General features: G+C 34.5%; 3 protein-coding genes across 8 annotated transcripts; 1 reads left to right on the forward strand and 2 right to left on the reverse strand.

The window, feature by feature from the left end:
- Positions 1-2,280: 2,280 nt before the first annotated feature.
- Positions 2,281-6,118, forward strand: LOC140887224 (E3 ubiquitin-protein ligase SP1). The gene is made up of 11 exons (XM_073294339.1): positions 2,281-2,570; positions 2,645-2,697; positions 3,018-3,142; positions 3,296-3,391; positions 3,613-3,750; positions 3,832-3,897; positions 4,501-4,613; positions 4,933-5,043; positions 5,165-5,208; positions 5,318-5,426; positions 5,693-6,118. Exons 1-11 carry the CDS (start codon positions 2,497-2,499, stop codon positions 5,793-5,795), a joined length of 1,032 nt encoding a protein of 343 aa, XP_073150440.1. The 5' UTR covers positions 2,281-2,496; the 3' UTR covers positions 5,796-6,118.
- Positions 6,119-6,768: 650 nt separating this feature from the next.
- Positions 6,769-9,515, reverse strand: LOC140881650 (probable galacturonosyltransferase-like 4). Of its 3 annotated transcripts, none has more exons than XM_073287137.1 (2): positions 8,309-9,515; positions 6,769-7,288 (listed from the first exon to the last, which is right to left on the reverse strand). In XM_073287137.1, exon 1 carries the CDS (start codon positions 9,467-9,469, stop codon positions 8,417-8,419), a length of 1,053 nt encoding a protein of 350 aa, XP_073143238.1. In that variant the 5' UTR covers positions 9,470-9,515; the 3' UTR covers positions 6,769-7,288; positions 8,309-8,416. The 3 variants fall into 3 exon arrangements, with proteins under 3 accessions (XP_073143238.1, XP_073143230.1, XP_073143246.1); XM_073287129.1 differs by having other exon boundaries at positions 6,769-7,918; XM_073287145.1 differs by lacking the exon at positions 6,769-7,288 and adding an exon at positions 7,965-8,204.
- Positions 9,516-10,830: 1,315 nt separating this feature from the next.
- Positions 10,831-12,034, reverse strand: LOC140875780 (methyl-CpG-binding domain-containing protein 4-like). 4 transcript variants are annotated; one of them, XR_012148588.1, is made up of 3 exons: positions 11,941-12,034; positions 11,522-11,614; positions 11,259-11,397 (listed from the first exon to the last, which is right to left on the reverse strand). XR_012148588.1 is itself a non-coding variant. In XM_073279564.1 (2 exons), the coding sequence occupies exons 1-2, from the start codon at positions 11,968-11,970 to the stop codon at positions 10,951-10,953; spliced, it is 477 nt and encodes a 158-aa protein (XP_073135665.1). In that variant the 5' UTR covers positions 11,971-12,022; the 3' UTR covers positions 10,831-10,950. The 4 variants fall into 4 exon arrangements, 2 of the variants coding, with proteins under 2 accessions (XP_073135665.1, XP_073135666.1); XR_012148589.1 differs by having other exon boundaries at positions 11,270-11,394; XM_073279564.1 differs by lacking the exon at positions 11,522-11,614 and having other exon boundaries at positions 10,831-11,397; positions 11,941-12,022.
- Positions 12,035-13,625: the final 1,591 nt, after the last annotated feature.

Consider the following 13,625-nt stretch of genomic DNA (forward strand, 5'->3'; position numbering starts at 1 on the left):
TAACTAACTTTTGGTATTTTCAAGTGAACTTTCAAAAATAACCCTATGTAATAAATAAATATACTATTTAATAATTTCAATTTATTTTTATACAAATTTTCCATCATTTCATACTTCACGTGTGACATATTTTAATTTCAAAAATCAAAAATAATTACTATTACTATTAATAAAACAACAACATTTTAGAGTAACTAACTTTTGGTATTTTAAGTGAACTTCCATAAGCAACCCTATGTAATAAATAAATATACTATTTAACAATTTTAATTTATTTTCATACAAATTTTCCACCATTTCATACTTCACGTGTGACATTTTAATTTTAAAATTCAAAAAATAACTTTTACATATATTACCTACATGACATAATTGATTTCTAATTTTTTAAAAAAATTACAAATTTTATCATAAATTATTTTTTAATATGATAAATTGATAAACACACGCATTGCGTGTGCAAAACGCTAGTTTTTATTAATTCATTAGTAGTTTCAATTTATAAATACGTTATCTAAACATTAAATTTGTTAATATACTAAAATTTAAAAACACTAATTTTATATCTTCTTAATATTTTATTATAAGTTTAAAAATTTAACCTTTTAATTTCATTATAATATATTTTATAAAATAGATATAAATGCTAAAAAAATTTATTTTTATATAAAATAATATTTTATCAAATTCATAGTTAATTTTCCTTCTATTAACTTTTTTCAAAATAAGAAATTAGAAAAAAATTAGTTTTAATATCCATAAACTTTATATTTTTAAAATAATTTTTTTAATAAAGGAAGATATATCATAAAATAAAAAATAATTTTAATACTAAATTTTAAGAAATTTTGTATTAAATTTTATCTTAAACTTTAATAAAATTATGGTAATTAGATTTTTTTAAATCTTAATATTTTACATAGTAAAATGAAAGAATACCAATATTTTGTATAATGAGGATAATATATATATATATATATATAATATTAAGTTTTAAGATCATTTTTTGTTATTATATATATATTTTTAATAATAAATAATTGTCCCGATATTTAAGAATACTAAATTTTAAGTTCTTTTATAAAAGTTTAGTTGTTGAAATATAAAATAAAAGTTTTGTATGTAAATTTTTAAGGGCAAAATTTATTATTTAAAAATAGATATTATAAGAACACTTTTTAGAAGACAAACAGTCCCTTAAATTTAGATATATATTTAGATTTATAATTTGAAATACAAATGCTGAGATGCTTATAAATAAGAATAAGATAGTGTTTTACAAATTACGCTTTACGTATATTGTTAATGATGAGATTGAATAAAAAATAATATTACGATGATTATTAAAATATTTGAGTTGAATGTGATGTAATATCAAATAAATAATAATATATTTAATTTGATTGATTAACACAATGATAAATTATAAGGGCATTTTGCTCAAAAATCCCCAAATACAAACATGTTTTGCTTTGGGGTCCCTAGTCATAAGATGTGGTACAAAATAATACAAGATGTGGTACAAAATCATACAAGATGTGGTACAAATTAACAAAAATTATGGTACAAAAAAGTGGCTAAGAAGTGCAGAGCAAAACATGTTTGCATTGAGGATTTTTGAGCAATTTGCACAAATTATAATTTTGATAACACAATAATAAATTATAATTTTGTCATTTCTGATTTGTTGGTCATGCTCGTTAACGAGATCCTACACTAAGACATTGCTTGGTTTGATGTATTATTAATTTATGTATTACTTATCTCATCCAATATCGTTTTATTCTCGTCATATTATTTATCAATCTATTAATTATTAATGTTATATCAAAATCAAATAAACTATAATTTATACATCAAATCAAATAATATATTAACTATTATTTTTTATTTAGTTTTTATTATATTATATTACGTATCTATGTATTACTTATCCTATCACTCAAAACCAAATGGTGTGGATAATACCCAAATCATACATCCAATGTGACAAATCATGATACATCTATCATTAGGATAATACAAATATGCTAGGTTAAACTCTACCCTTATAAAGGGAGCTGTTTCTATGTTAATCCTAATTTTATTTTTGATGTAATTGTTTGGCTCTTGATATAATGTAAATCTCATGTTTATTAATAAAAATAAATAAAAGTAAAATCCTAACATACGATTTATGAGACAGGTAGCACGACATACAGCATACTAAATAGCGCTTTTAGACATGGGCGGTTTGCTTCTTCCCCTCGCCTGCACTCATGGGATCTCATTCGCTATCTATATATATAATTTTGAAAATCTCTCCTTTCGCCGTCATATTCCTCCTGCAGAATCATTTCCCCCTTATCTGGAATTCATTATTCATCCCTAATTGCGGCCCAAACGCACTAATTTTGTGATTTGATCATTCGTTTCTGGTTCTTTACTGAAATTGGTATGGAGATTGTGATGGGATTGTGAAGAGCCAAGTCCGTTTCACTCCATTTTAAATCGAAAATGGTTCCAGTTGGAGGAATCACTTGCTGCTTGAGTGCAGCGGCGCTTTACCTTCTGGGCAGGAGCAGCGGAAGGTCAGATTATTGCTTTTACGGCGTGTGCCAATTTTTTTGCGTGTGTTTGATTATTAGGTTTTCTTTATTCGTAGGGATGCTGATGTTTTGAAGTCAGTGACTCGAGTCGATCAATTGAAGGACTTGGGTTTGTTGGATATTTTCTTTGTTTTGTTATATGGAGTATTTTTAATAATTGGAACCCATTTTATGTGATTTATGGATTATGCTCAGCGGTATTTGATTGCGTGGAGTTTAAACAAATGCAGAACTCTGTCAACTACTGAATTTTTACTCTCTCAATGTTAAAATTAAGTTGTTTCTCATTTTTGGTAATATCTACTCTTTTTTTCTTGGTTTATGCTGCTTTTCTTGTTTGCCACGTAATGTTTCTGACTGTTTTGGTTGGTTATCATGTTAGTTCATGTAAAGATACCCTATCAATCATTTTTTTTCTTTCACTTTCAGCTCATATTTTGGATGCTGCTACCAAAGCGTTGCCTTTGGTCGTGGCGGCATCTGGGAGGGTTGGTTCTGATACTCCGATTAATTGTGAGTACAGTGGTTTGCGGGGCGTCATTGTGGAGCAAACGGTATATGGATATATTTCCATGAATGTGCCCTTCAACTTCATTTATTTTTGACATAGTTTTTCAAAGATTCTTTTTTACTGGTATATCAGGCAGAACTTCCTATGTTGATGACACAGTATTTCAAAGAACTCTTTCTCGTAACTGTTATTTCAGGCAGAACAACACTTCTTGAAACACAATGATGCTGGATCGTGGATACAAGATTCAGCTTTGATGCTTTCCATGTGCAAAGAAGTTCCTTGGTATCTGGTTAGTTTAGGGTTTTGCTTGTCAGTTCCACTTTGACTGGATGCAGGCTCTTGAAAACACACACTCCCACAAGATTGGAAGGGTTATGGAGAGAAAAGTTAAACGAGAACGTGATTGTTTTTTAGCACCATTCTTTACCTATGCGATTAGCTGCTGTGTTTTAATGACTTTACTCCATTAACAGGATGATTCAACTGCTAATGACTTTACTCCATTAACAGGATGATTCAACTGCTCGTGTACACATTGTTGGGGCTCGTGGTGCCACAGGTTTGGTATTGACTGTTGGAAGTGAAGTTTTTGAGGAATCTGGAAGATCCTTGGTGCGTGGGACATTAGATTATCTTCAAGGTCTTAAGGTGCGGATGGTGCTTGTCATTACTCGTGTATCCAGCATTCTTATGCTGTTATTTAATGTTTTGGTGATTTTATTTGTTTAGATGCTTGGAGTCAAGAGAATTGAGCGTCTTCTCCCAACTGGTACGCCCTTGACAGTTGTTGGTGAGGTATGATGCCCCTCTAGGGTACCCTAGTTTTCCTTTTCAGTTTTACTTTTAAAAAATCACATTGAAAACAGTTATGTTAGTCAGAGAAAGATTGTCGTATAGGTAACTGGCCTATAGCTTGATGGGGTCCACCACATATGCCGGATATTCATTGTCTACCTGAATCTGACCCAAATTGCTATTTACCTGGTTTTTCAGATACCTGAAATTTTTCGGGTAAATTCGGGCACCCGAAAATCTATATTTCCATCGTTTTGTAGGAGCATTCCAAGACAGACACAATATTTTTCTATTCATCCAATCCAAAATCTCAAGAAACATCTAATGAAAGAGCATCCCCAGACTCCTACAAATTAGAATTTTGGGTTAGAGTTTCGGATAGTTATATAATCCTCAGAAACAAACCCGATTGTAACTTCTGGGAGAATTTTTTAAAAATCAGGTACCCATTACTCGATTTAGACAGTCACCCTTAACTGTGGCAGAATATAAGTATTGATTTAATAGTAATTATAGCTTGAACATAATTTTTGATTGAATGAACTTTAAGAAAAAAGAAATTATTTGAATGTCTTCAACTATTTGATGTACTCTTTTTCTCAGGCTGTTAAGGATGACATTGGAGCGATTCGGATTCAGCGACCCCAAAAAGGACCCTTTTGTGTGTCTGATAAACCAATTGATCAGCTCATTGCAAATCTTGGGAAGTGGTCAAGGTGTAGTTGTCTCTCTATTTTTCTTTCCATACACAACTCCTTTAGAAATTACAAGTGTTCAGTTGTACCGCAAAACAACTTCAAAGGATCAACTTTTTTACAAAATGACTTCCTTTAATTTTCTATTTTTCTTGATGTTTTTTGGCGTTCAAAACTTTAAAGTATTAATGCACTATGTTAATGTTATTCGAAATACTTCCAAATAAAATAACTACATCTTATTCAATCTTCAAACTGGCAGCAATGCCTGTTGAACACTAGTTTGCAATGGGGGAGGGGATCACAATTTACATCATAAGATTCGTATTTTTTCCTTCAGGTGGTACAAATGTGCGTCGCTGGGGTTAACTGTGTTTGGGGTTTATCTCATTGCTAAGCATGCTTTGCGATATTTCATTGAGAGAAGACGCCACTGGGAAATGCGAAAGAGGTTGTGGTCCTTTTTAACTTCATTGCACAGTGGAACAATATTTGCTTCAATGGGGTTCTTCCTATAGTATATATAGTCTTCTAAATTTGTGGTCTGATCTGTACAATTTTTTAATATTCAGGGTTCTTGAGGCTGCAGCTAAAAGAGCCGGGAAAGAGGAAGAAGGTAGCCTTTAACATACTTTTAAAATTTTTTTTTTTTATTATCACGCCTATGTTTTGCTTGGGACCTAATTAAGAAAATTATTCTCGTTTGTTTCCTTTACAAATTACAGGTGTAAATGGTAAAGTTGAGAACGCATCCGATGCTACCAAGAAAGACAAAATGATGCCAGATTTGTGTGTGATATGCTTAGAGCAGGAGTATAATGCAGTTTTCATACCGTAAGTGCTTTCAGAAAGTTTAAATTTGCTTAAAATTTCTTTTAAAGTGTATACAAACAGTCGAACACCAACTCTTTTAAAAGATGCAACTTGCTACTTTTTGCCACAGACTTGATTTCACCATATTGAGAATTTGAGCAGACCTAAATCTGAATATTGTTACTGGAGAAGAGAAAATGCCTTAGAGGAGCCTTATTTCACAGATATATTTCTAGATGCATCTAGAAATCTAAACTGACATGGTTGGCACGGGTCTCTGTTTTCAGGTGTGGGCATATGTGCTGTTGTATGACATGCTCTTCACATTTGACAAACTGTCCTCTATGTCGAAGAAGGAATGACCAGGTTCTGAGGACCTTCCGGCATTGACTTCGCCTTTCATACCTGGTTTCCTCACAACAGATATTGTTGCACAGTAAAAATATTTCTCCAGAAAAATTGCAACAATTCATCTTAAGATTCTGTTGTTATTTTGAAATAACAACGACCTCTTCAATCTTCACCTGCAATCTTGAACAGTCAACTCGTTTGTAAATTGAATACATTTTTGAGTGGTCTCTTCATCTTTCATTCTTGGGTTCATGCTTGCATTAACAGGTATAGAAATGTTTTAATACGAAGAACTCAGACGTACAAATTGGGTATTTTATTTACCATTTGTGGCCAAATAGCCAGGTAAAGGCCTTATATCATTGGTAACCCATATCAACCGATAGTAAACCGAAACAGTTCGTGTGTTGCAGAAACTATATAGCTCACGGTCTGTTAGCAAAAGTAGCTAAAAGAGTTCGTGTCCGAACAAATGATGATTTGAGACAACTGACACCGTTGTTCCTCGGTTAAAGCAAGGTTCATGAGAAGATGAACTGTACGTATGACTCAATGTCTAATTCTTCGTATCAAACTGTAAACGACGTCTTTTTAAAAATCAAGGTTGGGGTGTGAAATCAATATTGGAGTGTGAATGGGAAACAGATGTGAAACAGAACGAACATTTTTTTAAAAATCAAGATTGGAGTGTGAATGGGAAACAGAGCTAGATATCTTTCCACTTTAACAGAAGATGCTTGGCTAGTGATGCACAGACGAAGGAACGAAGCATGTTTCCAGAAAGGCACATGCCAAATTCCCTTTTGTCATGGTTTGATGTAATTTCACGTGACGTTGATATTTATTCTTTATGGACGTCCAATACTTTTGACAATTTTTGGGAATTAACCAATGAGAGCATGAAAGCAACAACCTACAAAAAAAAAAAAAAAAAAGGAGACAACTCACCACAATTCATAAATTTATCTTGGTGTTATTATATTTTGGAATAATCTGCTGTTACACATGAAAATGCATCTTATATCACCAAAATTCTGCACAATTTTTATAGACGTATTTTGACTTATCAATGAGAAAAATATATCTCACTCGTATTATAGAGATAAAAACAGGTATTCTTTATGCCTTTGGGTTAGCTCCATACGAAAGAATGGAATCGTATGTGATGAGCTTTTAGCTGATAAAGAGTGCTCGACAGATAATGCTTCATTTGACGAGAAAACAGATCAAACTCAAACCTCAACTATCCATTTCTATTCTTTTCACTTCTTAGCAACATCAAGAAAATGCAGAAAACAGATGCCAATCCCCGGTCTCCTACCATCTGTCGAAGATTGGTCAACTTCATGTTGAGTATGTCACTTCATCAGCCCCATTCTCGCCCCATCCCTGTTGAAAGTGGTTCGTCTGTGCACGAAGAGAGTTCGTTTAAGTCGATCAATAAGACGTTGAGCTCGGATATTGTGGTTGAATTCAGGCATACAGATTTAGAGGGCAATAAGGCTTCAGTCCATGCTTCTAAGAAAGGTGACCTACTTTTGGGCAATGAAAGATCCATAATACGCAAGATACCGGAGAAAAAAGAAGACGGTCTCAGTCAGTCACCTCAGAAAAAAGATGGTTTCCAAATACAGCAGAAAACAGGCAGAAAGTATCAAGAAAAAGAGCTACAAGATCTTGAAATACTTCAAGAGACATGTTCTCAATTCAAAAGTTCGGGAACAAGAATCTCGGTGCAAGAAAGTGTCGATCTTTCTGCGGGTCAAGCCACGAAACAGAAACGCCTGACTCCATCGATGCCTCTGTTGAGAGAGGATTCCAAGATAAACGAGAAGGCGCACAAATTTATAGAAACTAAGAGGGAAGCTATGTGGAAAAGTGCCCACCTTGACAAGGATTAGTCTTCAGTTGGCGTTGTTATATGCCATTCTAAATATGGTGAAATTTTCTACAATTTCTTGGCATTTATACAAACGCACCCCCGCATGCTCACTCATTCTGGGAAAGTCTACTAACTATGTTTAATATGTGTGGCTTCTTTAATGCTAATAAAAGTACACATTGGCATTGTAATATTACCAATAAATTTACAATTGATTAAACTCTCATGTTTGAAAGAATTTTGCTGTCGGTATAGAACATCAAGGCATCTGAAACAGTACCTAGAAATATGAATGACAGTTCTATGAATATATAAATTGGACAAAATCTCTAGAAGTAGATAAAAATTACAATATTGAAATGTGTTCAAGTCGTAAAATTACACAAAACTAAAAAGACAAATGAATGAACAAGCAATTAGTTTGATAAGAGGGTCAAAATTCATTAGATTTTGAGTGGATCATAAAGCTGTGAGTATGTGCAGTATTCAGCAAATCATCAGGCCAATTTCTACTGTCAAAATTTGTCAATCTTTTCTCCATACTGAAAATCTTCCACTATGTCCTTCTGCTATCCCTCGAAACAACGGAAACGAGCAAAAAAAACAAGAATGGTTTCTGTCTTATTCAAAGTTCAAGAAAAAAAAACAAGAAAAAGTAATAGAATTCTACCTTTCCCCCTTGCTGTCCTACAACATCAACCCCCATCAGTCATTCCAATGGCATGTTTTCAAACCCCAAGAGCCTGAAAGCACACCTCTGATGAAAAACAAATGATCTTCACTCTTCAAAAGAATGCTTAGACGAGCGATAGAGATCGTACGGAGCCCACAAATGATCGACGTTGCAAGGTTTTCTTGAATCAAGCCGCAACCATGGCTTCCCCTTTCCACTCCAATGGAGTAAACTGATAGGGCCAGGGTGTAATCCTCTGCATTTCCCTTCGATATTATCACCCCCCAAGCCATGTTGATTCCACCTATGATCAATGGGCTCGATATTTCCAGCCAAAACAAGCAAGAAAGGTGGCAAAGAACCTAAGTGATATATTCTCTTCTGTTTCTGCACAACCATCCATTCCTCAACTCTTTGGCTATAGTTCCCCTGCCTCCATTTCTCCACATCCACAACCATCACCCCGGTATTGAAATAGCATGGTTTTCGTCCCTCAAACGTTCTCGACAACTCGGGGCTCGACCAAAAGGCCTCGGTGAAGTAATTAGTTAAGTCTGCATGGCAATATTCGGGTGCAGCCAGGACTTTTCCCTTCAAATCCACACCCCATAGTTTCGAAACATCATCCACCATCACAAGATCAGAATCAAGATAGATTAAACGCTTAACTTCTTGTGGAAATATATCCGCAAGATAGATTCTTGCATAGTTTAAAGGCTGGTCTAATGCTTGGCGAATGGACTTGGAAATCAATCCCCGTATCCTCGTCGTGTCGAAGCCATAAACCTTGAAATTAAGATAAGGGAAGGTAGTTTTGATGCTGGATAAAACCTCAGGCTCATGCCTCACCCAAAGAAAATGGAAAACAACATTTTCAGGGCAGGTAGAATGCTGTAGGATCGAAAAAACCGCGGCCATTGTTCCGCGGAGGTAGTTTGCATCAAGGGTCATGGCTACATGGATGGTGGAGTTATCAGAAGCGCAGGTTTCGCCATTGCGGAAGGCCGGTGCTTCCTGGAAAATCAAAGGGGTGTCTAGTTTCTGGACGGCGGAGGGGCGGTGATTGCTCGTTGTGGTGGTGGCAGTGGCGGAAGCAGGGCGTTCGAGGAGGAGGAGAAGCAGGAGGCCAACGGAAGAGAACCTCCGGAAGAAGGCCATCCTGCGGTTATGTAAATGAGAAAAAGAAGGCAGCCATTGGAGGCTGGTAAAGATACGGGTTTTGAAAATGAGGTTAAAAAAACGAGTGATGGATACATGCATTGAATGGGAAGGAGAGAAGTCGGTGGGATTCTTTCATTGATAGGAAGGGAAGGATACTCGGAGGATCCATGCATGCATGCAAATATTAGGAATAGTACGGATACAAGAATTTGGATAAAAGGACACTTCACAAATATTACATTTATCTTGAAAATTTAATATATGTTTACATATGAAATGTTTGGTGGACATTACTCTTTATCATATTTATTTCGTACGTGAAATTAAAGAAAGTTATTTCATTGAAACCTATATAAGTAGTGTAAACGTAGAATATTATTCATCTATCAGCAATAGTTAAATCAATTGAATTTTAGAATGGGATAATGCTACATGTACGCTAAGAGTTACACGTTGGGTTACACATTAAACTTGAAATTACATGATTATCCTACATGCATTTTTGAAATGTTTTTTCCAAATAAAGTGCAGGAATAATCATGTAATTTCAAGTGCAATGTGTAACCCAACGTGTAGCCCTCCATGTACATGTAGCATTACCCTTTAAAATGAGATTAATTCATTCGAGTCAAACAAGTTGGGGGACATCATAAATTCGCATGCTTGAATCTTCCCAAGTTTGTCGTGATGCATGCATCAATGCTATTAGTATATTTTGCGCACAATTTCAAAATTTATGGTGTGGATGAATCTTGCAGCTGAATCAGAAAAAAGGACTCCGGAGCTTAATTGTGCATTCTTTTTCCATGCATAGAGCCGGCATGTTTGCCGCAATACAACTATACAAGTATAACTCGACTTGCCATGGTGAAAAATACAGGCCACCACACGTTGCTCTCGTGTACGTACGACTCATTGATGACCATTATACCCTTCACGACGCTGTCTCGGTGACCATTATACCCTTTAGATGAAAGTTACAAGACCAACGATCCAGAACCTAACACGGTTTCAATGTTGAAATCCATCCATCACAACCCACCGGTCTACACCGCCGGCTTTGATGCACAGTTTTGACAGCAAGATTCAAATAAGAGGGGAACATGCAAAAGATTCATACTGAAAAGTCAGTCCTATGCATGACCGTACTTGTTATACTTAGCAAAGATCCCTCTGTTGAGGAAAGAACTTGCATACCGAATTTGGTGCACGGCGCGCAAAATGTTGAATCGATTATTTAACAACAACAAGTGATATAAGCTTTCATCTTAACCACCGATTATACTAAAAAAAAGGGCTGTGCACAAAAGATATGCCATCTATTTCAATATCACGCCATATCAAAAAAATGCAGAGCAGGGATCAAATGTCACATTCAGCTTTCCCAAAAACCAATTCATCAAACGTAGCATGGCATCATGTGTACTCTATGGTAAAGATTGCGACGGAAACTTTCAATTCCACAATAATCACATCACCTAACCGAGAGGTGGAGGAAGAGTGGCTTCCATTATCTTCGGACCTGTGAAAGTGAAATCCGAAATAGAGATGTTCTTATACTCCGGATTCCCACTCAAGAACCTGCCAACTTGAGTTGAAGCCCTCAGTACTCTCCCATTAGGTGTGTCGTAGTAACAATCCAATCGGGAGAAATCTCTCCGTACCACAACCCTTCTCTTGAAACCAACCGGAGTTTTAGGGAGATTTGGCTTGTCCATGAGCCATGTCCGGGAGTTATCATACTCAATATCAGCCGGATCATCACAAGAAACACCAGCCTTCTTGCTACAAACAAAGGGATCCTCGATGAATTTGCTCCGAATTTCTTCATACTCTTCTACAGTCGGGATTGTCCTCCACTTGAAGCATTCCCCGCACTGCACACACCAAATATCAACCTGTTTCGATGCATCCCCTGATTGCTGCTGCAAGAAACATTATAAAACACAAGAATTCAAGAAAAAACTATGAATACCCATTTCATCAAACAGCAACAAATCGAAGAACAAACACAGGAAATATGCAATCACACAAACAGAAAAGTTAGACCAAAATGTTTCTTCCACAAGCTTTAGTGCAGATAAACGAACAGCTTGCTCGCAGCTGATCCAACGGGCAGGCAGCCAAACAGCGCAGTCACCACTATCATATTAAAAAGTTTAAAACTTCATCAAAAATTTGTTTCTAAATTCAAAGATTTTTCACCCCACAAACCAAATTAGTCCGCTAGAATTGAAAATAAAACTTGGCATTCCCATTCCGACATACATACATCAATCAAAATCAATGGAATTTTTGCATAATGAGCTCGATCAATGCATAAAGAACACAGATTGTGTCATCGCAACGAACAAGCAAGTAACGAGCGCCGCAGGCACGTATGGAAATCGAAAACACGAATCCTAACAACATAAAAATATCTATCTGAACAATGTAAAAGAAACATCCAACAGGCGAGCTAAACAAACCCTTTTATTCCTCTGAGAGCTCTTCTCCATGAGAAATCTTTGATTTCAATTCGTTTGTTTTTCTAGCCCAAACCCCTTCTGAAGTGATTCCGAGGTTCTTGGATGTTAATATCAACATAGTCCCCGTTTTCATCGAATTTCAAAAACAGCCCTTTTAGTTTTTTGTATCTTCAATTCGAACCCTCAAATTCATTTGTAGGATCGAAAATATGTAATTCAGTCAAATTCTACAATTTAATAGATTAAGCCCAACTTGAGCCCATATCCAAGTAAGAAGGCTTGGGCCCATATCCAAACAATAAGACTTGGGCCCATTAGGTGAGCAGCTGAAGGTGTGCTAATTGCTATGTATTCCCTATATATAAATACCAAATTTGAGAACCCCGTTAGCCGTTCTTTATATTTATAATTTGATAGCACATTTAGCTATCAATTCTATATTGTTCCGTCCTAAATTAAGCATTGGAAAGAACACGCCGGAACATTCTTCTTTTGTTCATAATTTAAATTTTTAAGCCTACTTTAGGTTTGGAATCGTTGCTCAAATCAACTCTCCAATAATCACAAACGTAGCATCAAATTTCAGTGAATGTCATATCCCAACTGATCAAATTAATAGTTATCTTGTTACTTAATTTAGATTTTCAAGAAAAATATTTGTTTATCTATAAAAAAAAATATGTTGGTGATTCTATATTGCAATAATAAAATTATCAGATACTCTCTAAATGATTTTAGAGTTCACTAAGGCAGTGTTTGAGAGAGCTTTAGAAAATATTTCTCAGTTTTTCCTTCAACAACTTCACAAAATTTCAAAATTTTGTGAATGAAATGTTGAGAAATGTTTCCTAAAAGCTTTTCCAAACACTACCTAAATCAATTAAAAAATTAATTAATACAAGGAACTTGACTTTAATTATAATTATATATATATATATAAAGATTATTATTGTTGCTATTATTGCTATAATAAAAAGTCTCATTAGATCGTCTTAAAGTACAATTTTATGCAACGGATCTCCAATCCAACCTGATCCATGTAACGTATTGCTTTTTAAGATAAAATCATTACTTTTTTTTTATTCTAAATATGAATTTGATCGATCTGTCTCACGGACATAGATCCGTGAAATCGTCTCATAGTCGTAGATACTGACCGGCCCTTTATCAAAATTCAAAACATTCTCTCTGTATGTTCCAAAAACTTTCCTCTTACTAAGACTATAGAATTTTTATCAAGCGAAAAAATTCATGTCATTTAATTATCATTATTTTACGTAACATTTAATTATCATTTTGAATACGTAAATTTAATATATTGGTAAATTAGGTTACAAATTTTACATTAGATTTTTCCAAGTATAATAATATACGTACAGTGAGTTTTTTTTCCCAAGTGTAATAATATACAGTGAGTTTGTGTCTGGTTATAATTTAAATATAATCTATCTATGGAAAGAATATTAAGTGAATATAGAAAAATTTTGAAAAAAAAAGAAGATATATATATATTTTATTCGGTATAAGTGCAATAACTGCATTTTGTTGGAGTATGTATTGGAATTTTTATCATAAATGCTCCCACCAAATTAATTAAAAAAAATTTTAAAAAAAGAATACTTACTTTATTTTTCGAAAAAAAACAAAGAATAGTTCTACCACCGTTGTTTTGTTCTAAGTTTCTA

This window comes from Henckelia pumila, chromosome 1 (assembly GCF_033568475.1).
Source record: "Henckelia pumila isolate YLH828 chromosome 1, ASM3356847v2, whole genome shotgun sequence".
NCBI classification, from domain to species: domain Eukaryota; kingdom Viridiplantae; phylum Streptophyta; class Magnoliopsida; order Lamiales; family Gesneriaceae; genus Henckelia; species Henckelia pumila.